This window comes from Heterodontus francisci, chromosome 19 (genome assembly GCF_036365525.1).
Source record: "Heterodontus francisci isolate sHetFra1 chromosome 19, sHetFra1.hap1, whole genome shotgun sequence".
NCBI lineage: Eukaryota > Metazoa > Chordata > Chondrichthyes > Heterodontiformes > Heterodontidae > Heterodontus > Heterodontus francisci.
In genome coordinates, this window is record NC_090389.1 from 58,544,689 (window position 1) to 58,571,455 (window position 26,767).

Sequence of the window (26,767 nt, forward strand, 5' to 3'; positions counted from 1 at the left end):
ATCCCTCCGCTACTCAACCATGCAAGGAAGCAGGCCTATAATGAGAACCATGCTGGCACCAGAATAATCATGGAGCAGACCATCGGTGTTCTCAAGCAATGGTTCTGCTGCTTGGACCACTCGGGGGTGCCCTACTATACTCACCGGGAGTGTGTCTCTAAATTCAAGGTGGTCTCCTTGTCTGTCACAACCTCACTATGGTGAAAGCACAGCTGTTGCCATCAGGCATACAGAGACCACCTTAGAAGGAGGAGGTGGAAGTGGAAGAGGCAGGGAGGAGGCTCCGATAGTACTGTCCGTGAGCACTTACTGAGACTGTGGTTCTCTTAGGACGTCATCCCTTCACCACCATTGCTCCACAATTCCCAACCCTCCCATCCATGTGCGACATCTCATCACAGTGTCCTCTTGTCCAAAATCCTGCATTAAAAGTCAACAACCAAAATCCATTCGATAACAACTTTATCCAACAACACATCTAACAATATATACAATACTGAACCATGTGCATCCCCTGAGTGCCTGTCTTCCATGTACCTTTGCCTGTCCTTGTGTTCCTATGTAGTGCTACCTCAGTGGCTGCCACATGGCTGGTGGAGGCTGCTGACCTTCAGTGGGGGAGACTGCAGATGGCCTTAGAGGATGACCTCAAGCAGCTCGGGCCTTTGAGAACCCAGCTTCTGACTGCATCACCAAGGCATGGGCTGGCTGACAGGCAACAGCAAGGGCATTGGCAAAGTAGTAGTGGTGGAAGCACACATGCTCATCTTGAGAGAGGACAGCAGGTTTGTGCTCAAAGAGACCACTATCACTCTTCCGGGCCGCACCTCAGCAATCCTAGAAATATGTTGGAGGACCAATTGCTAGGCCACTGTGAGAGCCTGCAAATCCCTTTAAGCACGGAGATCCGCAGCCATGATGGCATCAGTTTCAGTCTGCATGGCAACAAACTCATGACTTCGGTCTAAGCTTGACTGCAGCACTCAGATGTTGGAAGGCTTCCATCTGTGCTGCAGTGGAAGCTGAGACAGCAGCCACCAGATGCTGCATCACAGCTGGGTCTGCAAGTTTTGTTATGGAGTTGGCCACCACTTCCATGCTGGAAAGGACGGATTCCAAGCTCTGCGTGATGCCCTCTGCCACATTGGAGCCAGACTCCTCCACACTCCTTGACAGTGACAACTGGCTGTCTGACAGGCCTGACAATGCACAAAGCATCTCGGTGAGGATGTTCACCAGCCTACTCCTGTAGGTCACCCAATCACAGTCCTCATCTGAGTCTCCTGTAGCAGAACTCAATTGTAACCTTGCCCATTGGGGAGCTGGCACACAAACTATCCTCTCTCTTTGGCCTGGCTGCAGCCCACACATGCCCAGTGACTCACCATGTGCAGATCCTGACCCTATACTATCCTCTAAGGTATGGTCTGAGCCAATATCTGAACTAGTGGCTGTGAATGTCAGATCAAGTGACAGTGCTTCTTCCTCAGGGGTCAATAGCAGCTGTCGCTTTTCCTCATGAGGTACCGTTAGCTGGCAAGGCAGCAGTTCCTGGGTACCTGAAAGTAGAAAATCACAAAGGGAGGGTTGAGGTGAGGAAGGGGGGAGGGTTGGAAAGCAAGAGGTCCATGGTCATATCATCTGCAGCTTTTACTTCTGCCAGATAGCAGCACAAGGGTGAGGTGGGATGTGAGAAAGGCCAAAAGGCAGGAACATACGGTCATTCTGAATGTTCTCAGTGGCGTCAGATGCAACAGCCTCCGTAACAATTGTCCCCATTGTGTTAAGCATGGTCTCCTCCAGTGGGGCTAGGCGACGCAGGCATGCCTGTCATCCTTTGGTTCTGCTCTGCCGCCTGTGGTTATGAGCCACCTTGTCCTGCAAGAGAAGGGGAAGAACTTCAGTGAATGTGTTGCACTGTGTTTCGGTGATGTGCCTGCCATAGCTGAATAGCTGGACGCAGATCGAAGCATGGAGAGGTGGGTGTGAGGTTGGCGTCATTGGTGGATGGGTGAGAGTGAGGTGGAGCATCAGAATGTTAGTCCTGAATCCTGACTGCTCTGGACTGCTCATGACTGATGGGGGTGTAGTGGATTGAGCAGCATGGGAGGCTGGGTAGGAGATGTCATGTGAAGATGCAATGTTCCAGACAGGTGGGAGCTGATAGGGATGGCTGCTCCTTTTTTCACCTCTCAACTGACCGAAGACAGTGTTTTGTTAAAAAATGCTTTTATTCCCCGAGTACTGGAATGGTCAACAAACCAGGCAAATGACAGATTTTGTTGTAAGTTTAAAAGAAAGATAAGTGTTTATTATTCAACACCCGAAAATGTAGGCAGTATCACCCACTCTCACACACATAAAGATACACACACACAAGAAAAGATAGAGATTAAAAGATAACATGCATTTAGGTCTAAAACAAAAGCTTCCGAAGAAGGGTCACTGACCCGAAACGTTAACTCTGCTTCTCTTTCCACAGATGCTGCCAGACCTGCTGAGTGGTTCCAGCATTTCTTGTTTTTAGTATGCATTTAGGTCTGATGGTTTAACAGTGTCCCCTGTTTAACTTGCTTTTCCCTGGGGTGAAGATTTGGAACGGTGCAGGCCTGTATTCGTTTCCCTTGTTCAATGAAGAAAGATTTGGGAGGTTTAGGAAGATGGATGCGCTGCTGCGGACTGCTCTTGTTGTATTCCAGCCAAAAGTCACTGGAAAAGTCTTGGTATGATTTCTCAGGTAGGGAGTTCAAAATCCAGTCGCTGCCTACATGTAGTTCAAAACTGGTGATCTTAGGCAGGGTCCTTCCTCTTCAACAGCATAAATGGATTTCTCGCTCTTCCTTCCAGCACTTATCTTCATTAAACTTCTGATCAGAAACCTGGTTTCTGTCATGTGACCAGAGTTTCTCTCTCATTGTTCTTATAAATGGTGTCTGATGGTGAGGCCGTTGTTAGACAGTGGGGTTTGGGTGTCACTCATCTTCATTCCATCTTGATAAAGTGCAGTTTTTTCACAACCATTCTCTTGAGCTTGAATTTGGAGTCACCAAGTCTGCAATGCCATTGTTAATCCAATTCATTGGAGAGAAGTAGCCATTAACACAGAATGGGTCATTTACATTTTAATGCCTTCTCCATGGCTTGTCCAGACATGCCAATTAGCTCAGGGTTCTTGCAGTTTCCATGTATATTAGCAGCACAGGATAAGATCACCTGACATCTTGACCTCATTTTGTTTTGGAAGAAATGTGTTCATTTTGGATTTGTTTTATAAGTTCATGATAGAGTTCATAATTTTGCTTTGAATGAGCGTGACAGCATTCACTTACCTTGACCACCTAGGTGAGATCATTGAATTTCTTGCAGCGTGGCTGCCAAGACCTTGGGGCGAAACTCCGGGAATTGGCCTACTTGGCCACCCCTTCCCATTCCCTTCTAAGGGTGTTCCTAAAGGATTTCCTGGCCATCCATCGAAGCATAGGGCCAAATTTTCCCAATCAAGTCGCCAACTCGATTTCTGGGTCGTAAACTCAGACGTGCATGTGGCGGGCCATTGGGTGCTATATTCCTGGAGCAGGCCAATCAGAGAGCCCAAAGTGCAGGGTGGCTGGCAGACTCGCTGCAAATGCTGTGTGCTGCTGAGGTGAGTGAAGAAGGAAAGGGTGGCACAAGATGGAGGCTCCAGACCGCTGAAGGGATCGGCATCCAATTTCTCAGGCCCAGCACTGTCCAGTGAATCCATCTGCAGGTGACAACCAACCAATTGCAAGGATTTACCTGTGGATGTCCTGAAGATTGCCAATTTTGAATTTTAAAGTGACCACTGCTTATGAATCTTGTGGTACACCAGCCTACTGATCTGCTGTCACCTCCTGGGAATAGAAAAGCTGCAGACACAGTGGGAGTTCATGCCCCATCAGCAGAATTCCACAGCCTTCCAAAAATGCCAACTAATTGCCTCCATAGTTACTTTAATTGCCTTCCTGCCGTTGCCAAGAAGGCAGCCACAAGCTTGCCTTTGGGAAAAGTGCAAGGAGGCGGGAGCAGATCAGAGAGCCGGTCCAAACTGTTTTTCCGAATTATCCTGACTTCTCCCCCTTCCACTGCCTCCACGGGGCTGGTAAAAATCTGCCCATAGCCTCACTCCTCCTGTTGACCTCCTGGGGTAAAGCCTCCAGCGCTGCATCTGAGAACCTGGGAGCCCTCTCTTTTCCCTGTTTCTCTATTTTGGGTGTTTCCCTTTACAGCTAATTCCTGCACAGACAGTCAACAGCAGCTTCCTTATAATGAGTGCAGCTCCCCTTTAAGAGGGACAGGCTGCTTTTAAGAACTGCACGCCACACACACAGTTCAGGTCCCTAATAAGCGTTCAATCAGCCATCAGCACGGGTGGCACTTAGCTGAATGTTACACTCCTTCCAATGAGGAGGCTGCCCACCTCAATGGGAGTGGGTGTGGGCTGATTGCAAATTGTGACTCCCGTGTCCAAAAATGTAAGCAAACCAATTTTTTGCCCTAAATCTTTAAATTATGGTGAAAGATTCTTGGAAAATATTTGAAAATACTGTAACAATATTTATAGGTACATTAAGAATATTGACGATAATTCAAAGAAAGTTAAATAAAGTATTAAAAATCTTAATGCAACATCAAAAAATCATAAACATAATTAAAATTTGTTTTAAAAAATACAAAGAAAAACATTACTTAGCTTGTTGCTATGGCCTTCAGCAATGGAGCATCTCTAATCTGCTCCAAACATGCCTGAGCATCTCTTCCCTTCAGGTAGTCACTGGAGCCATCAGATTCAAAGGAGAAACAATGGGCAGAATTTTCCCAGCCCCAGTGTGGTGGGAATGGAGACATGGGAGCCAGGAAAACAGTGGAAGCCATATCGTGACAGCTCCCCGACACAATCCCGCCACCAGGGACGTTTCCCCCAGAGCGGGCTGGCTTGATGATCAGTTGCCCGCTGCCTTGCAGCAGGCAGCCAACCGACATATTTAAGGCCCCAATTAGGGGTCATTTAGAGAACTCTCTGGCATAATGGAGGTGGCCCGCCTACAACAGTCCAGGGGGCCATTGGAGCCGGAGGCTCCATCCCAAAAGAGGGGACTGTCGGCAGCAAAGGCCGTACTCGCAGCCCAAACACTGCCACCAGATTGGAGTGGTCTGCCTGCATGGCACCTCTAAAAAATGTATTAATTTTCATTTTGAGGTGCGCTCACGTTCTCCTAGCTGCCTCAGCAGTGTCCACCTCCCTCGGTGGGGCTGCCAAGGCTCTTGACCTGCCAGCCCTCTGATTGGGCCAGCAGCATCAGGAGCCTGCCCACCATCTTTAATTGGACAGCAAGCTTGGAGGCGGCCAATTAGGAGGCTGCCTCCAGGAAAATAACTCCCCACGTCTGGCTCCCAGCAAGTCTGGGCTCGGGAACCCCATTTGGTCCTGACGCCAGGATCCCGAAGCCCGTGGGAAAAACCTACCTAATGATAAATGTAGCCTCGCAGCAAACCCCGTCAATCTGCCATCTTTTTACATGCAGCAGGACAGGGGTGCAGTGGCTGTAGATGTCTACCTCCAGCAAGGCTTCAGGAAAATACATCAGTAAGTTTCTGTAGTGGTGGACTGGCAGTGGCCCTCAAATAGGTGATTCTCCTCAGTTGGCTGCCCAGATATGTTGAAAATTGGGTTGGCAAATGGAGGAAAATATAGTCCGTAGACCTTAGGCATATCATTTTCAATCTGAGTTTCTTAGGATTAGGAACAAAGACATTTTCAGGAAAATGAAGTTACCTGCTTCCAAATTAAGCTTTGGCGTACTAAAAATACTTGACTTTTTCATCTGAAGTAGTATATTGTACATTCTAGAGGCTCACCCTAAACAGAGTTTGAATTTGTGGATAGTTACTGTGTGAGACATTAAAATGAAATTCCTAAAACACTTATCATCACAAACAGTAGGCAGACAAATTTGGACATGCCCATTTCAGGGCATGGTGGGTTGGGCACCAGGCATGACCCTTGCACCTGAATGGTGAGGACTGAGGTGTCCTGATATTGGGCCTTAAGCCTCATTTCTATAGAAAGGGCGAGCTGTGCAAAGCTGCTTTCAGGTACGATTGGGCCTTGAGCTGGGGCAGGGTAGGGGAGCATGTGGGTAGGAAGTGGTGATAGACGAGGCAGTCAAGCAGCCTGCATTCTTTTAACATGAGATCAGGAGAAGGGCAGCTGTTCCTCCCAGCTTCACATTCAGGTAAGCCTGCGGACCTTCCTCCCAGTTAGCATCGTGTTGTGCTGTGTAAGCTCAGCATTTGGCAACTGAAGTGATGAGGCATTCAAAAAAGGGTCCTTCAAGACACATAAGACCCTGATATAAATACATTATTCTCGGTTTTACATGTTGCCAGTCTGTGCTCCTGCCACCAGTACATTTACCACATCCAATCCAGTACACTGACAGCCAGAGATGCACATGGGCCTCGTGCCTACCATACTTGGAGCTTAGTAGGCCGTTTACAGGCCAAAGCTGTTCCAGTACAGCTACAACACTGGCATCCACCTGAAAATGTGGAAAATTGCCCAGGTATGTTCTGTGCACAAAAAGCAGGACAAATCCAATCTGGCCAATTACTGCCCCATCAGCCTCCTCTGGATCATCAGAAAAGTGATCCAAGATGCCGTCAACAATGCTATGAAACAACACTTACACAGCAATAACCTGCTCACTGATGCTCAGTTTGGATTCCGTCAAGGCCACTCAGTTCCTGACCTCATTACAGCCTTGGTCCAAACATGGACAAAAGAGCTGAATTCCAGAGCACAGGTGAGAGTGAATGACCTTGAAATCAAGAAAGCATTTGACCAGGTGTGGCATCAAGGAGCCATGGAAAATTGAAGCAAATGGGAATCATGGGGAAACTCTCCACTGGTTGGAGTGATACCTAACACAAAGGAAGATGGTTGTGGTTGTTGGAGGTCAATCATCATAGTCCCAGGACATCACTGCAGGAGTTCTTCATGGTGGTGTTTTAGGCCCAACCATCTTCAGCTGCTTCATCAATGACTTTCCTCCATCATAAGGTCAGAAGCGGGGATGTTCATTGATGAGTGCTGTATCTCTATGACAAGGTAAGATTGCACAATATTCAGTACCATTCACAACTCCCCAGATACTGAAGCCGTCTATGCCAATATGCAGCAAGACCTGGACAACATTCAGGCTTGGGCTGATAAATGGCAAGTAACATTCATGCCACACAAGTGCCAGGCAATGACCAGCTCCAACAAGACAGAATCAAACCATCTCCCCTTGATATTCGATGGCATTACCATTGTTGAATCCCCCACTATCAACATGCTGAGGGTTATCATTGACCAGAAACTGAACTGGACCAGCCATATAGATACTGTGGCTCACTCGACTAATTCCGGGGATGAAGGGCTTATTTTATGAAGAAAGAATGAACAGATTGGGCCTATACCAATTGGAGATTAGAAGAATGAGAGGTGATCTTATTGAAACACATAAGATCCTGTGGGGACTTCATAGAGGGTGTTTCCTCTTGGGGGGGAGCTAGTGAAGTAAATGAGGAGGACATAGTAAATAAGGCCAGTAGGACTAAGAGGAAGAGCAGGCAGGGAGATGTTGCTGAGCACAGCGGGACTGGTGGTCTGAAGTGCATTTGTTTCAATGCGAGAAGTATAACAGGTAAGGCAGATGAACTTAGAGCTTGGATTAGTACTTGGAAATATGATGTTGTTGCTATAACAGAGACTTGGTTGAGGGAAGGGCAGGATTGGCAGCTAAATGTTCCAGGCTTTAGAAGCTTCAGGCGGGATAGAGGGGGATGTAAAAGGGGTGGGGGAGTTGCATTACTGGTTAAGGAGAATATCACAGCTGTACTGCGGGAGGACACCTCAGAGAGGTCATGCAGCGAGGCAATATGGGTTGAGCTCAGGAATAGTAAAGGGTGCAGTCACGATGTTGGGGGTTTACTACAGGCCTCCCAACAGCCAGCGGGAGGTAGAGGAGCAGATATGTAGACAGATTTTGGAAAGATGTAAAGGTAACAGGGTTGTAGTGGTGGGTGATTTTAACTTCCCCAATATTGACTGGGACTCACTTAGTGCTAGGGGCTTGGATGGGGCAGAATTTGTGAGGAGCATCCAGGAGGGCTTCGTGAAACAGTATGTAGACAGTCCAACTAGGGATGGGGACATTCTGGACCTGGTATTGGGGAATGAGCCCGGCCAGCTGGTCGAAGTTTCAGTGGGGGAGCATTTCGGGAACAGTGACCATAATTCCATAAGTTTTAAGGTACTTGTGGATAAGGATAAGATTAGTCCTCGGGTGAAGGTGCTAAATTGGGGGAAGGCTAATTATAACAATATTAGGCAGGAACTGAAGAATTTAGATTGGGGGCGGCTGTTTGAGGGTAAATCAACATCTGACATGTAGGGAGTCTTTCAAACGTCAGTTGATTAGAATCCAGGACCAGCATGTTCCTGTGAGGAAGAAAGACAAGTTTGGCAAGTTTCGGGAAGCTTGGATAAACGGGATATTGTGAGCCTAGTCAAAAAGAAAAAGGAAGCATTTGTAAGGGCTGAAAGGCTAGGAACAGATGGAGCACTTGAGGAATATAAAGACAGTAGGAAGGAACTTAAGCAAGGAGTTAGGAGGGCTAAAAGGGGTCATGAAAAGTAATTGGCAAACAGGATTAAGGAAAATCCAAAGGCTTTTTATACATATATAAAGAGCAAGAGGGTAACTAGGGAAAGGGTTGGCCCACTCAAGGACAGAGATGGGAATCTAAGCGTGGAGCCAGAGGAAATGGGCGAGGTGCTAAATGAGTACTTTTCATCAGTATTCACCAAGGAGAAGGACTTGGTGGATGATGAGCCTAGGGAAGGGAGTGCAGATAGTCTCAGTCATCTCATTATCAAAAAGGAGGAGGTGTTGGGTGTCTTGCAAAGCATTAAGGTAGATAAGTCCCCAGGGCCTGATGGGATCTACCCTAGAATACTGAGGGAGGCAAGGGAAGAAATTGCTGGGGCCATGACAGAAATCTTTGCATCCTCATTGGCAACAGGTGAGGTCCCAGAGGACTGGAGAATAGCCAATGTTGTTCCTTTGTTTAAGAAGGGTGGTAAGGATAATCCTGGAAATTATAGGCCGGTGAGCCTTACATCAGTGGTAGGGAAACTATTGGAGAGGATTCTTCGGGACAGGATTTACTCCCATTTGGAAACAAATGAACTTATTAGCGTGAGACAGCATAGCTTTGTGAAGGGGAGGTTGTGTCTTACTAATTTGATGGAGTTCTTTGTGGAAGTGACGAAGATGATTGATGAGGGAAGGGCGGTGGATGTTGGCTATATGGACTTTAGTAAAGCCTTTGACAAGGTCCCACATGGCAGACTGGTGCAAAAGGTGAAGTCATACGGGATCAGAGGTGAGCTGGCAAGATGGATACAGAACTGGCTCAGTCACAGAAGACAGAGGGTAACAGTGGATGGGTGTTTTTCTGAATGGAGGGATGTGACTAGTGGTGTTCTGCAGGGATCAGTGCTGGGACCTTTGCTGTTTGTAGTATATATAAATGATTTGGAGGAAAATGTAGCTGGTCTGATTAGTAAGTTTGCGGACGACACAAAGGTTGGTGGAGTTGCGGATAATGATGAGGATTGTCAGAGGATACAGCAGGATATAGATCGGTTGGAGACTTGGGCGGAGAAATGGCAGATGGAGTTTAATCCGGACAAATGTGAGGTAATGCATTTTGGAAGGTCTAATGCAGGTGGGAGGTATACAGTAAATGGCAGAACCCTTAGGAGTATTGACAGGCAGAGAGATCTGGGCGTACAGGTCCACAGGTCACTGAAAGTGGCAACGCAGGTGGATAAGGTAGTCAAAAAGGCATACGGCATGCTTGCCTTCATCGGTCGGGGCATAGAGTATAAAAATTGGCATGTCATGTTGCAGCTGTACAGAACCTTAGTTAGGCCACACTTAGAATATTGCATGCAATTCTGGTCGCCACACTACCAGAAGGACCTGGAGGCTTTGGAGAGGGTACAGAGGAGGTTTACCAGGATGTTGCCTGGTCTGGAGGGCATTAGCTATGAGGAGAGGTTGGAAAAACTCGGATTGTTTTCACTGGAACAACGGAGGTGGAGGGGCGACATGATAGAGGTTTACAAAGTTATGAGCGGCATGGACAGAGTGGATAGTCAGAAGCTTTTTCCCAGGGTCGAAGAGTAAGTTACTAGGGGACAAAAACAAGAAATGCTGGAATCACTCAGCAGGTCTGGCAGCATCTGTGGAAAGAGAAGCAGAGTTAACGTTAACTCTGCTTCTCTTTCCACAGATGCTGCCAGACCTGCTGAGTGATTCCAGCATTTCTTGTTTTTGTTTCAGATTTCCAGCATCCGCAGTATTTTGCTTTTAAGTTACATGGGGACATAGGTTTAAGGTGCGAGGGGAAAAGTTTAGAGTGGATGTGCGAGGCAAGGTTTTTACACAGAGGGTGGTGAGTGCCTGGAACTTGCTGCCAGGGGAGGTGGTGGAAGCAGATACGATAGCGACGTTTAAGAGACATCTTGACAAATATATGAATAGGAAGGGAATAGAGGGATATGGGCCCCGGAAGTGCAGAAGGTGTTAGTTTAGGTAGGCATCAAGATCGGCGCAGGCTTGGAGGGCCGAATGGCCTGTTCCTGTGCTGTACTGTTCTTTGTTCTTTGTTCTTTGAATTAGGGGACACAATTTAAGAATAAGAGGTCTCCTTTTTACGATGGAGATGAGGAGAAATTTTGCCTCTCACAGGGTCTTTAGTCTGTGGAATTCTCTTCCCCAGAAAGCAGTGGAGGCTGGGTCATTGAATTTATTCAAGGCTGAGTCAGATAGATTTTTGATAGACAAGGGAGTCAAGGGTTATGGGGGGGAGGGGACGATTGGGGGGGCAGACAGGAAAGTAGAGTTAAGACCACAACCAGATCAGCCATGATCTTATTGAATCGTGGAGCAGGGTCAAAGGATTGAATGGCCTATTCTTGGTCCTAAGACCTATGTTCCTAACAGCAGGTCAGAGACTGTGAATTCTGAGGCAAGTAACTCAGCTCCTGACTCCCCAAAGCCTGTCCACCATCTACAAAGCACAAGTTGGGAATGTGATGGAATAATCTCCAATTGCCTGGATGGGTGCAGCTTCAACAACACTCAAGAAGCTCGAATCCATCCAGGACAAAGCAGCCCACTTGATTGGCACCCCATCCACCAACTTAAACATTCACTCTCTCCACCACTGACGCACTGTGGCAGCAGTGTGCACCATATGCAAGATGCACTGCAGTACGGAAAGTACGGAAAGTCCTCATCAGGGAACTCCTCTTTGCTGACGGTGCTGTATTAACATCTCACACTGAAGAGTGTCTGCAGAGACTCATCGACAGGATTGCGGCTGCCTGCAACGAATTTGGCCTAACCATCAGCCTCAAGAAAACGAACATCATGGGACAGGACCTCAGAAATGCTCCATCCATCAATATCGGCGACCACGCTCTGGAAGTGGTTCAAGAGCTCACCTACCTAGGCTCAACTATCACCAGTAACCTGTCTCTCGATGCAGAAATCAACAAGTGCATGGGAAAGGCTTCCACTGCTATGTCCAGACTGGCCAAGAGAGTGTGGGAAAATGGCGCACTGACACGGAACACAAAAGTCCGAATGTATCAAGCCTGTGTCCTCAGTACCTTGCTCTACGGCAGCGTTGCTGCCTCCGGAGAATCCTTGGCATCAGGTGGCAGGACCGTATCTCCAACACAGAAGTCCTCGAGGCGGCCTACATCCCAAGCATATACATCCTACTGAGCCAGCAGCACTGGAGATGGCTTGGCCATGTGAGCCGGATGGAAGATGGCAGGATCCTCAAGGACACATTGTACAGCGAGCTCGTCACGGGTATCAGACCCACCGGCCGTCCATGTCTCCGCTTCAAAGACGTCTGCAAATGCGTCATGAAGTCTTGTGACATTGATCACAAGTCAGTTGCCAGCGATCGCCAGAGCTGGCGGGCAGCCATAAAGGCGGGGCTAAAGAGTGGCGAGTCGAAGAGACTTAGCAGTTGGCAGGAAAAAAGACAGAAGCGCAAGGGGAGAGCCAACTGTGTAACAGCCCCGACAACCAATTCTATCTGCAGCACCTGTGGAAGAATCTGTCACTCTAGAATTGTCCAGGTTAAAAGTTTTCTATGTTAATATCACACTAAACTTTAGATTTTTACACTGACTCAAATACTGTGGTTGCAGTTGATGGTAAGGTTGTCTCTTCTCTCCTTGATCAATTAGAAGACCCAATTTTAAAAAAATACACAAAAATATATATAAATATACACAGACAAGCATGCATGCCAAACTGTATTGTTACTCTTGCCTTACTTTTTGCACACAGGTTTTCTGCTAGACTATATCAATCTTTGAAGATAAATTCAAGATTGTTTTAAGTATAAAATAAAGTTAATTGAATTTTAGCTTTTTAAAAACAAATCTAATAGCATTTTCCTAAAAAGATGATAAAAGTTTCACTTGTATTTATATGAATAGTTGTACGGACTTTGTGTAGTTGAACAACATAACTTGTTTACACGGGCGGTACAGTGGCGCAGCGGTTAGCACCGCAGCCTCACAGCTCCAGCGACCCGGGTTCAATTCTGGGTACTGCCTGTGTGGAGTTTGCAAGTTCTCCCTGTGTCTGCGTGGGTTTCCTCCGGGTGCTCCAGTTTCCTCCCACATGCCAAAGACTTGCAGGTTGGTAGGTAAATTGGCCATTATAAATTGCCCCTAGTATAGGTAGGTGGTAGGGAAATATGGGATTAGTGTAGGATTAGTATAAATGGGTGGTTGATGGTTGGCACAGACTCGGTGGGCCGAAGGGCCTGTTTCAGTGCTGTATCTCTAAACTCTAAACTAAACTGATAGAATTAAATATAATTGATCTGGCAGTTGTATTTGTATAAATGAATCTATGAGATCAACTGGAACTGAATCAAAGTGTTACCTTTTTAGCCTGCGGGAGCTGATGCACAAGAAAAAAGAAATAAAGGAGAACAATTAATGACAGTGTCTTGTCCATTTACCAACTGGACATTATCTGTTAATGGATCTTCATATGCCCACTACACAAAATTATTGCTTCAAAGCACGTTTTTGTTCATTGAGCAGGTAGAATATTTCATGAACTGCAACTAGATGTTTAACTGATCAGACAAAACATTTGTAATATATCCTAATGAAATATGAATCTATTGCACTGGATTTTTTAATAGTAAACAATACAGAGGCAATATAGACTTAATTGCACAGTTCTAAAGAGTATGCAGGAACGGAGGAACCTGGGGGTGCATGTGTATCAATCTTTGAAGATGGCAGGACATATTGAGACAGTGGTTAGTAAAGCAAATGGGATCTTGGGCTTCATAAATAGAGGTATAGAGTACAAAAGCAGGGAGGTTATGCTGAATCATTATAAAGCTCTGGTTAGGCCACAACTAGAGTGTCCAGTTCTGCGTCACCACACTTTAGGAAAGATGTGAGGGTCCTTAAGAGGGTGCAGAGGAGATTTACCAGGATGGTTCTAGGGATGAGGGATTTTAGTTACAAGGTTAGGCTGGAAAAGTTGTGGTTGTTCCCCCTGGAGCAAAGGAGATTGAGGGGAGATTTGAAAGAGATGTACAAGATTATGATAAGCCTCGATAAGTTAGACAAGGAAAAACTGTTCCCATTAACTGATGGTACAAAGACTAGAGGACACAGATTTAAGGTTTTGGGCAAGAGATGCAGGGGGAATGTGAGGAAGAACCTTTTATGCAGCGAGTGGTAATGACCTGAAACTCGTTGCCCACGAGGATGGTAAGAGCTGAGACAATCAATGATTTCAAAAAGAAATCGGATGGGCACTTGAAGGAAATAAACTTGCAAGGTTACAGGGAACGAGCTGAGAAGTGGGACTGACTGGATTGCTCCTTAGAGAGCCGGCATGGTCTTGATGGGCTGAATGGCCTCCTTCCATGCAGTAACTGACTCTATTGCCGGAATTTTATGCCCCAAGAAGGGGCGGGCTGCAGGCAGGGGTCAGTGTAGAATTGAGTGGGAGGAGGGGGTTGCCGTTCCCTTCACTTCCCGCCCCGCTGCAATTTTAAGAGCGGTGGGGGAAGTGATAAACGGCCCGCCCACCCCAGGCCAGTTAAGGCCCTTAAGTGGCCAATTAATTGCCACTTAAGAGCCTCCTCCCACCGCCGCTGGTGTATTGCCAGTGGCGGGTGGGAGGTTCAGTAGCTCAGAAGGCAACGTAGTAAAACTTGGCAGCCTCCTTGTGGGCTGTGGAGGAGGTCCTCCTTATTGAGCACCCTGTGCACGACAGAGGGTCCCCCCACGGTACCGTCCCCGATATGGAGCACCCCCAAACCACCCCCCCCCCCCAAAGCAAACTTTACCACCCCGTCTTGCAGAGGCCCAGCCGATTGTCCCAGGCAAGGCCCCACATACTTACCTGAAATCCGGGGCCTCATTCATGTCGCTGGTCCTGGCTGGGTGCAGTCACAGCAGTGGCTTCCGCTCGCTGTGATGCTGCTGGTACTGAAGAGCTGCCGGTCCACTGATTGGCTGACAGCTCTAGGAGGCGGGGCTTCCTGCTTCAGAGGGGCAGAAGTCCCGCCTGAGGCCTATTATGGTCTGGGGCACGTAAAATTATGATGTGGCTTGCAGACCCAGCGGAGGAGGGATTGCCAATGACTTTTTCTGCTGGTGGGCGGGGCCTCCGGCCCGACGTAAAATTCTGACCGGAGACTCTAAAAGATTTTGGTAAATAATAACCTGATTTACAGCTCAAGATTTAAAAAACAGATTCTTTTCTAAAGCTATCTACTCTGGAAAAATACTGTTTGCAATTTTTTTTAACTTATTTTATTGAATCTTTAGTGTAAAAAGCACTAATTTTGACATCTCCCCTGTGTGGTTTCAGTGGCTTAGAAATTGGTTCACACAGTGCCCTTTTTTGCATGCTACTCAAACTACTATGGACCCAGTATGGCGGGCAGGAAGATTTTTCCAGCTGGAAATGTGCCCCCTGCCATATTGAATAAGGACAAAAAATGTGTCTTTACCCATGCCTGAAACAGGCATAGGCAAATAAGGGGCCATTTGAAGCACCTCTTGCATGTGAGACAGAGGACTCTGATTTCAAAATTCAGGTACAAAATGCAGAACATATACTGTGCATGCTCTGCTTTGTTGTAGCAGGCATTGAGCAACCTAAGCAGCAGTTCTTAAAGGAATTGCTAGAAATGACTCCAAAAGGGCCCAGGAAATTTTAGATTTTTATTTTTGTGGTCCAGAAGAAGCTGGGGTACTCCACTTGGAACACAAAAAAAATTCTGGCCCATTCAAAGCCGTCCCTGAGATTGCCTCCACCCTGTCACTAACAGTCACTAGTGTCCTTTAGGGAAGGAAATCTGCCATTCTTACCTGGTCTGACCTACATGTGACTCCAGACCCACAGCAATGTGGTTGACTCTTAACTGCCCTGTGAACTGGCCTAGCAAGCTATTCAGTTGTCAAGGACAATTAGGGATCTGTAACAAATGCTGGCCTTGCTAGCGATGTCCACATTCCATGAAAAAATAAAAACAATTCTCACTGTTCCCAACTGGCAAGCCGTAATTTGGCACTCACAGCTCACTGGCAACATTTAAAGGGGTCCGAAAGCCAAATGTGGCTCAGGCCTTAGGCCTGCACAAACTAGCATATCGACTTGCTCCCCCATAGTTTCTTACAGTGTTGAGAACTAATGGAGATTAAATCAATATGGGTGGGGGGGTGGGTGCAAAATGAGCAGTACGATCGATCACCCATCACCCCTGCGCTTGCTGACCTCTACTGACTCATGGTTAAGCAACGCCTCGATTTAAAATTCTCATCCTCATTTTCAAATTCTTCCATGGACTGGCCCTTCCCATCTTTGCAATCTCCTGCCCTATAATCTTCTTAGCTATCTGCACTCAGCGTCAAATTTTGTTTGATACCGGTCCTATAAAGTGCCTTGGGATGGTTTACTGCATTAAAGGAGCTACATAAATGCAAGTTGTTGTTGTTGTTGATTTTAACATCCGGCCTCATTAGCACGTCACTTGCCACCTCATAGCCAAAACAGCAAGGGTGACAATAGGTGTCGTCATGGACTGAGAGAAACAGTCACTGACACAATTTAAGTGGATCAGTGGGGTTCGGTATGCAAGTTGTGGTCCAGGGAGCGGGGAGCCTGAAGCAGCGAACATCGAAACATAGAAGCAGGAGTTGTAAGGGGGAGCCCAAGGCTTCTTCTGGGGATTGGAGAAGCACTCATGTTCCTCTTGGTCCACAAGGAACTAATTAAATTTTTAAAACTTACCTTGTTGGGTCTCTTCTGGTCCTGGTCACTGCTTGATTTGGTCAGGCAGGGAAACCATCACTGTTCCCCCACTCAGGCCTCAGGTTAAAAAAGCAGATTAGCCCCAATGACATCACTGGAGCCTGATTAGCATATTTAAAGAGGGCCCCGGTGGCTTAAATTGCAGTTGGCCAAATAGGGGTTGGAAAAGAGTGGTATGTCCCTCGCTCCATTTTAACTGCTCTCCTGCCTTGTTTTTGCCAGGCAGGGGGTGTTAACATCAATGCCAGGTGTCTAAAAAGTGTTACAATACCAGCCCCTGAATTTGATAGTTGTAATATCTCAATAGTGTTCAGAAAGTAGGTTAAACAAACCTCCAGTATAATGCTACACCTTTAATTTATGTTTTATAAATCTCTGTCTTCTGCCCCTGTTATATTGGAGGCAGTGGCTTCGTGGTAATGTCACTGAACTAGTAATCCAGAGCCCAGGCTAATGCTCTGGAGACATGGGTTCGAATCCCACTATTGCAGATGGTGAAATTTGAATTCAATTAATAAATCTGGAATTAAAATCTAGTCTAATGGTGACCATGAAGTCATCGTCGATTGGTGTAAAAACACATCTGGTTCACTAATGTCCTTTAGGGAAGGAAATCTGCCATCCTTACCTGGTCTGGCCTACAAGTGACTCCAGACCCATAGCAATGTGGTTGACTCTTAGATGCCCTTTGAAATGGCCTAGCAAGCCACTCAGTTCAATGGCAATTAGGGATGGACAATGAATGCTGGCCGAGACGGTGACGCCCACATCCCACAAATTAATAAGAAAATCTCTATACTGTGCTACTAGCCAATGGGATTAAAGGGACAGTGGCAGCCTGGTTACAAAATTGTCTAAGGGACAGAAAGCAGAGAAATATACAGTGATGTCCCCCAAGGGGCAGTATTGGGATTTATTAATGACCTCGACTAGGGCATACAGGGCATAATTTCAAAGTTTGCAGATGACACAAAACTCGGGAATGTAGTAAATAATGAGGAGGATAGGAGCAGATTTCAGGAGGATATAGGCAGACTGGTGAAATGGGCAGACACATTACGATCAAATTCAGTGTACATAAGTGGTAGGAAGAATGAGGAGAGGCAATACAGAATAAATTATACAATTTTAAACAGGGGGCAAGAATAGAGAGACCTGGGGATGTACATACACAAATCTTTGACGGTGGCAGTACCAGTTTGAGAAGGCTGTTAAAAAGGCATATGGGATTCTTGGGTAGGTTGGGTTCAGGCAAAAATCTCAACGTCGAACCCAACCCACCTCTTAGTCTTAGAGATACAGCACTGAAACAGGCCCTTCGGCCCACCAAGTCTGTGCCGACCATCAACCACCCATTTATACTAATCCTACACTAATCCCATATTCCTACCACATCCCCACCTGTCCCTATATATTTCCTACCACCTACCTATACTAGGGGCAATTTATAATGGCCAATTAACCTATCAACTTGCAAGTCTTTGGCATGTGGGAGGAAACCGGAGCACCCGGAGGAAACCCACGCAGACACAGGAAGAACTTGCAAACTCCACACAGGCAGTACCCAGAATTGAACCCGGGTCGCTGGAGCTGTGAGGCTGTGGTGCTAACCACTGCGCCACTGTGCCGCCCATGCTCCTGCCATGCCTGTCAATATCGGGGCCATAGAGTGCAAAAGCAAGGAAGTTATACTAAACCTTTATAAAACATTGATTAGACCTCAGCTGCAGTATTGAATGTCAAGGTCTTAGAGAGTGTGCAGAAGTGATTTACTAGAATGGTACCAGGGATGAAGGATTTCAGTTATGTGGAAAGATTGGACAAGCTGGGATTGTTCTTACAGCAGAGAAGGCTAAGAGGAAATGGGACAGAAGTTTTCAAAATCATGAACAGTTTTGATCAAGTAAATAAGGAGAAACTGTTTCTGGTGGCAAAAGGGTCAGTAACCAGTCGATACAGATTTAAGGTGATTGGCAAAATATTGTAAAACATAAGACAATAAGAACTAGGAGCAGGAGTAGGCCATATGGCCCATCGAGACTGTTTGGCTATTTCAGAACATCATGGTGAATCTTGGACCTCAGTTCCACTTTCCTGCCCAATTCCCATATCCTTAATTCCTCTAAAGTCCAAAGATCTATCTATCTCTGTCATGAATGTACTCAACAACTGATCATCCACAGCCCTCTGGGATAGAGAATTCCAAAGATTCATAACCCTCTAAATGAAGAAATTCCTCACCATCTCAGTCTTAAATAATAGATCCCTTATCCTAAGACTATGCCCCCTAGTTCTAGACTCTCCAGCCAAGGGAAACAACCTCTCAGCATCCACCCTGTCAACCCTGTCAGAATCCTATATGTTTCACTGAGATAGAAACCATAGAAACCATAGAAAAATTACGGCACAGAAGGAGGCCATTCAGTCTATCGTGTCTGCGCCGGGTGAAAAAACTAGCTGCACAATCTAATCCCACCTTCCAGCACCTGGTCCGAAGCCTTGCAGGTTACAGCGCTTCAGGTGCATGTCCAGGTATCTTTTAAATGAGTTGAGGGTGAAGTGGGACCAGTAGGGTAACATAAGTAGATTATTTAGCATTAGGATACATTAACAGTCTTCGAGGAATATGGAAGCACTGTAGTTGTGGGGAACCAGGGCATGATGGGATGTGTGGCAATGGTCTTGGGAAATTGTACAACCCAGAGCCTAATTGCCTCCACATCTGTGTAAACATCCTGTCTTTGCATCTTTAATCAAAGAGATAAGAGTACGGCTGCAGGAGGCACAGGGTGCCATAAACTATGAGAAATGCCAAGCCTCAAGGATGGGGAGGAGGCGGCAAGGGAATGATTAGTGGGGCAATACAATCCAGTTTATTGATCAAGCTGCAGATTTGGAATGTGTCGGGGGTAGTGTGGACAAATGAGTAATGGTGATTGTATCCTATAAATGTGAGTTTTAAATTCTATTTCGCTGTGAAGCCGCTTGGTTGTCTAAGGAGCTTCTCCCTTGCACCATGCTCGAATAAACCTTTATTTACTTTAATCCCATGGACTCGAAATATTTTCTCCATAAATAGGGTTTCTGCCTCCACCACCGATCCGGGCAGTGAATTCCAGACACCCACCAACCTCTGGGTGAAAAGGTTTTTCCTCATGTCCCCTCTAATCCTTCTACCAATTACCTTAACAGGTCCTTCCTGTCTACTCAATTTAGGCCCCTCATAATTTTGTACACCTCAATTAAGTCATCTCTCAGCCTCCTCTGTTCTAAGGAAAACAACCCGAGCTGATCCAATCTTTCCTCATAGCTGCAACTTTCAAGCCCTGGCAACATTCTTGTAAATCTCCTCTGTACTCTCTCTAGAGCAATTATGTCCTTCTTGTAATGTGGTGACCAGAACTGTACCCAATACTCCAGCTGTGGCTTAACCAGGGTTTTATACAGTTCCAGCATTACATCCCTGCTTTTGTATTCTATACATCGGCCAATAAAGGAAAGCATTCCATGTGCCTTCTTCACCACTCTATCTACCAGCCCTGCCACCTTCAAGGACCTGTGGACGTGCACTCCAAGGTCTCTCACGTCTTCTACCCCTCTCAATATCCCCCCATTTATTATGTATTCCCTTGTTTTGTTTGCCCTCCCCAAATGCATTACCTCACACTTCTCCGCATTGAATTTCATTTGCCACCTTTCCGCCCACTCAACCAAACCATTAATATCATTCTGGAGTCTACAGCCATCCTCTTCACTATCAACTACACGGCCAATTTTTGTGTCATCAGCAAATTTCCCAATCATGCCTCCCACATTTAAGTCCAAATCATTAATATATACCACAACCAGCAAAGGACCCAGCACTGAGCCCTGTGGAACGCCACTGGAAACCACCTTCCATTCGCAAAAACATCACTTATCATTGTTCTAAACTCCAGAGAGTATAGACCCATTCTGCTCAATCTCTCCTCATAGGACAACTCTCATCCCAGGAATCAATCAAGTGAACCTTCACTGCACTGCCACCATGGCAAGTATATCTTTCCTTAGATAAGAAGGCCAAAACTGTGCACATTACTTCAGATGTAGTCTCACCATAGCCCTGTACAATTGTAACAAGACTTCTTTAATGTTACTCCAACCCCCTTGTACTAAAGGCCAACACATCATTTGCCTTCCTAATTGCTTGCTGTACTTGTATGCTAACTTTTTGTGTTTCTTGAACCAAGTCAGGTGAATCTCTTTGAACACCAACATTTAAAACATATACTGATTTTCTATTCGTCCTACCAAAGTGAACAACCACATATTTCCCTGCACAATACTCCATCTGCCACCTTGTTGCATACTCACTTTATCCGTTTGTAGCCTTTTGAGTCCTCCTCACAGCTTACTGTCCCACCCAGCTTTGTATTGTCAGCAAACTTGGATACATTACTCTTGGTTCCTTCATCTAAGTAGATGGTAAATAGCTGAGGCCTCAGCACTAATCCTTGAAGCTCCCAACTAGTTTCAGCCTGCTAACTTGAAAATGCCCTGTTTACCCCTACTCTGCATTCTACCTGTTAACCGATCCTCTATTCATGGATAATATGACCCCCAACCCCATTAGCCCTTATCTTGTTTAATAACATTTTATGTAGCAACTCAGCAAATACCTTTTGAAAATCTAGAGATGCAAGGTGTTGTGATCTGGAATGTACTGCCTGAAAGAGTGGTGGAAGCAGGTTCAATAGTAAGTTTCACAAGGGAATTGGATAACTACTTTACAGGAAGCAATTTACAGGGCTATGTGGAAAGAGCAGGGGAGTGGGACTAATTGGATAGTTCTATCAAAGAGCAGGCAGAGGTACAATGGGCCGAATAGTCTCCTGTGCCGTATCGTTCCATGATTCTATGACACTAAAGATAAACATCATTAATTCATGAATCATCATTCTTTATTATGTTGATGGTCCTGGTGATTCAATCCATAACTTTACAAATTATTTCAAATCGCCACAAATTACAGGAAGTAGTCTATCCTCAATATGATAAGCATTATTGCTCCACGGTGCTTTTGTGATATGAATTTGATCTATTGATTCAGTACAGACTGGCTAAAAACCAATACCCCAAAATTTTAGCATCATATATGAGCAATACTATTATACCCTGATAGCCACATCTTCACAATTTTTCACCAGTTCACAAATTGATACACTCCCTTTTTTCTTCCCAGACAAGCTGCCGCAAATGAACAGGGAGCAAAAATGGTCTCCCATCATTCAGCAACTTCCTTTCCACACTGATAGAGGCCGTCATGGATATTGTGGGCAGGGGGCACCAGGATCATTGCCATTGGTGAAGCTGGAAGAAACAGGGTGTTTAGCCATCTTACCAGTGTTTTATCTTCTCACTGGCATCTCCCTATAAACATTCTACATGACAAAGTGGCCCTGCTAGCCCTTGTCCCTTTCTTCCCTTTCCATGTCCAGCAGGAATAGAGGCCCCTCTTGGATCAGAGGAAGACAAAGGCAACTTTCTAGAGTGCAGTGTGTCACTTGACCTTACTCTGGCTGGTGCCAGGTGGAGCTGAGGATTCCCTTCTATATTGCTAATGCAGCTTGCCTGCCGACTGGTGGTGCCAAAAATCAGTGGACGGACCTCCGAATCAGCAAATCTGGTGCTCCTACAGTTCAATTTTGCAAAGCGTAGTTCAACACGCGAATTTACATATTTTAGTTGCCTGAGTACCTTGTTGAAGCAACTACAAGGGAAGACTAAAACATGGTCTCCGCAGAACCTCCCGGGAAAATACACACCCGAAATCAGATGCAAACCAGTCCAATTTCTCTCCCCATTAATTATAAGCCTTGTCACACCCTGAATTTACAATACATATGGTACAAGATGAGACCCAAAATTTCAATTGTAATTTGTCACATCAATTTCCAGTTTCATTTTCTCTTCACAAATTGGGCTAGTGTGTGATTCTAAATAGACTGTTCTTGAAACAAACATTCAATGTAGCACCAGTAGAATAGGAAGCTGTCTGTTTTAGAATATTATCCCATTTTTCCATATTGTTTTCATTATTAATGACATTTTTTAAGGAAAACAAGATAATTTTTTCATTCGTGCCATTATAGTTTATTGTTGCCTCCTTGATGAAACGCAAGTAATTTTGAAAAAAAATCCAAAAATGTTAAAATTTGGACATAGCCTGAAATGTTGGTTAATGCATCTGTTAAATTTGCATTGCAGATGCAGTACAGTTCACATTTATATAAAAAGAACAAGAGCTGTCTGCAGCCCCGTGATCAAATGCAGTCAGACATCGTGGCATTTGATAATACCTTCATTATTGTGTCAAACTGTGAGTCAAGTGGGTAGACTTTGACTTTATGCAATAATGTAAAGTGGGTGACAGTGAATCGGCAATCTGTTTTACATACCTCCCAACTTTTTCAATAGAGATGTAAAACAAGCTGCTGATGCATTATCATCCTTAATACACTATCACGTAAAATCAAAATTTACCTCAATCAGAGAAAGTACAATTTAAAGTTCCACACTGCTGATATTGTTTGTTATGACATCTTATGTGACACAAAAGTGTCTTCACCATAGTGCTAATAACAACCTGTGCTAGAGCTTTAGTGTTTGTAGGATGAGCCATGAAGTGCCACAGTATGTTTCACTTATGCCTAACACAGCTATTAAGACCTCTGGAGACTATTAGATTTAATGAAACCATCTGGGCTGGAATGGACAACCAAGTGTAATCAGTTTTGCAGTGCCACAAAGTACAGATGGCAACACTTGTTCTCTTATTCCATGTTTTCCCTCTTGCCACATTTAACTGTTAATTTGAATCAATTTCAACTGCACAACTTTCCTTCATTTTTTGTTGTTTTCTTTTTTCTTACACTTTATTACTTCACACTGCTATTAAAATACTTATGGAGTTCTAGTTAACCACCAGGAAAAAAAAAATCGCTGAAATAAAAATGTTTCCCTTTATTTTAGCTTCATTCATTCTTCTTTTTAAACTACTTTTTCTATATCTACCGAAAACAGTCATAAAAAACAGGAGCAATTATAAAAAAGCTCATTGCCAAATAGAAAATGTTGTAACATACTTTGGAACATTCACTCAAACTGTCCCCTAACAGTTATTTACAAGTTCTAGAAAACAGCCTATTTTCTTTCAAATGGAATATGGTCCCACATTCACTCTATGTGATAATTCCTTATGTCCCACCAAGATAGTTTTGGTTACGCAGAAACTTAGTGAATGTTAACTTACGGTACTGTCAATGTAAGCTTCTGTCCACACAATATCATGTTCCTGGTCAATGACCTTTGGCCTGCTCAGAACATGAAGATACTCCATCACATTTTCTTGCACATCAGCCAGAGTAGAAATCTGAGTGAAATATCCTAAAATAGAATCAGAGTTCAGAGACAAAGAAATCTTTAAAATGCATTACTGTAGTTAACATATCGATCACAAAAAAAAACACAATGCAAACCTGCAGAAAGAAAATTAGAAAATACCGTTGAAACAAATGAAAAATATCAGGAAACAACCAGGCTAATTTTCAGTTTGGGCGGATGGTAGGAGCAGCACACAGCTGTCCGCAAGATGTCATTGGCGAAATGCCCACATGTCTGGAGCACAGATAGGTAGCTTGGATCAGGCAGGGTGGAAGTCCACTGGCTCCTCCAAGGAGTTGAGCTAGCAGGACACATCACAAGGGACAAGCTGGCAATAGCAGGGGTGAGTGGGAGTGGGGGAAGTGGGGGTGAAGCGGAGGGACTAGCAAAGGGCAGGATGATTTACTGGGCCTGAAGGACTATCCGTGCTCCACTTGGCCCCACAAGTCTCACTGGAAAAAGATACCATTTATGTTTTCAGAGTGGCCTCTAGTGGTCCCTTTAAGGACAGCTATTAGGTACCTTTGCGTACAGTTCCACTGGGAGAACTTTGTGCAGCTACTAATTTGCCAAGTAAAAGCCTAAAATTGCATCTGAGCCCTATGCACATCATAGGATCTTGATATATATGGGCTAATGAGATGTCTGCCTGTTTTCTGCAGGTGTCTGGGCCATCCAGATGAAAGGCCCATCAAAATGGCAGTAGCCTGGACATCAGTGGAAGTGGGATAATAAGTCATGCGCCATGATTTTCAGCATACTACCACCCGAATCCTGCTCCAAAATAGGGACAAACATTGGCAGCATTGTCCTCTTCCTGTATTTACCTGGTAGGGACCTGGGTTTGAATCGTGCCACACAGCAATATATATAATGAGACTTTTTATAGCTCAGCTATGCTCAGAACATGCTGTTGGTCTACTTTCCTTCAATTACTGCTTTTATTTTGTGCAATGCTTTGCAACTTCATTCCAACACTGTTTTTAAAATATATGTGACATATTTAATTAAAATAGGCATATTATCTTTTATTAAATAACTTAATTTATTCTTCCTTCATAACTTTATTTTCCCTTACCTACATGCAACAGTCATAAACAAAAATACTGGAGCAATTTACAAATGCCTATTCATTGTCAAAGTGAGAAAATATGAAATTTTATGAGTTGAACGGGCTGCGGAATTGGACCAAAAGCCATAAATGATGCATAGCCTCCACATCTGTGAAAAGAAAGCCACTGTTGCTCAGCAGTTATTAAGTAAAGGAAAGACAAATGGATGAATGATTAAATAATAAGAAAAATAGGCTTTTAGTTGTTTTTATTGCAAAAGGACATCAAATATTCCAGATATTAACACTTTAAAGAATGTAAATTCTAAATTGTTGGCCTAATGTAACTCAATTATGGTAGCTAAGATGCTATGGTGGCATAACCCAAAGCCCCAGACATTAAATGGGAAAACACAGGAGTATAGTTCAACTCTGCTACCATTCCTAAGAATCAATCTCACACCTGTCCATAAACTCTATATGGGCATGACTTTTGGTAACAGTACCTCATAGTCAAATCAGATTATTCAGAATTAAAATTAGAAATTATAGACACATTTTGTGGCACCTACAAATTTTGTGTGTTACGGGACTAGTAACACTATCAATATATACCATCATATGATATCAGCTTTGGCTCAGTGGTCCCACTTCAGTCTCTGACTCAGAAGGCAATGGACTCAAGCCCTCTCCAAAGATTTGAGCACATAATCCAGGCAATAACTTCAGTACAGTAGTGAGGGAGCACTGCACTGACAGTGGTTGCAATTTTTCAGATGGCACATTAAACCAAGGAGCCATCTCTGTTCTTGGGTGTCCAACAAAGACCCACGGCATTATTTAAAACAATGCATTATTTGACGAGAGCAGAGGAGTTCTCCTGGTGTGCTGGCCAATCTGATCATTTATCTCATTGCCGTCTGTGAGATTGTTGCGTGCAAATTAGTTGCTGCAATACACCATGTTACAATAGTGAGTCAATGTCAAAAGTACTTAATGGACAGTAAAGCACTTTGGAACATCCTGATGTTCTGAAAGACATGATATAAATGAAGTTCTTTCTTTAACTCTTAGTGGTCATTAAAGAAGAAACAATGGTGATGAAATTGGTCTTCAGTGATAGTGCAAAGCAGACAATGACAAATCATCAGCTTGTTTTACACCCCGTTTAATTTTCTTTTTCAATGAAGTCCATGGAAGAAAAAGTTAGGCAGCACGTGCAATAGTCTCTTGATACATTATTATATAGTTTGCGCTGATGCTTAAGACCAATTATACTCCCAATGTTTTTGGTGACCCAATCCCAGAATGATTTCAATCTCAAACTTACAAATCTGGAGGGCATTATCTGTAACAGTACATTACAACTAACTACTTCAATTATACTGTGATTATCTTACTCTGAGCCCTGTAAAACTGGTGAATTCACAGTTTAAACAGAAAGATTAACAAAAATTATAGGTAAATTCATGTACTGAATTATAACATTGGATAAAAAGTAATCTTAGCAAATGTATGGTCTTCAGAGACAGCACTGTATTAAATAATATGTTGTTATATATTACAAAAGTTGATTTTAATAAGAGACATTTTATAATTTTGTAATTGAAACAACTCTAATCTTTCTCATTTTCTTTCACCTTTCTTAGTTCTAAAATATTCCATGTAGAAACATTAAAACTGAAACCATCAGTAAGAAGCTTTCATGGAGAAAATCATTGTGAGAACATTGATGTTAGGACCATTGACCTCTGTGACAGCAATGTTCTTTGGACCATACAATTTCTGCCTAAACTGCAGTGCAATCATTCAGCCCGAACTCAGATTAGCT

At 44.5% G+C, this 26,767-nt stretch overlaps 1 protein-coding gene across 1 annotated transcript in view; it reads right to left on the reverse strand.

Annotated features, from left to right (window-relative positions):
• Positions 1-26,767, reverse strand: part of cacna2d3a (calcium channel, voltage-dependent, alpha 2/delta subunit 3a) — a 705,663-nt gene that overhangs the window by 298,322 nt on the left and 380,574 nt on the right. The window contains exon 10 of the mRNA XM_068052271.1: positions 23,755-23,888. Within this exon, the coding sequence (XP_067908372.1) occupies positions 23,755-23,888 (134 nt within the window). The remainder of the gene's footprint in view (positions 1-23,754; positions 23,889-26,767) is intronic.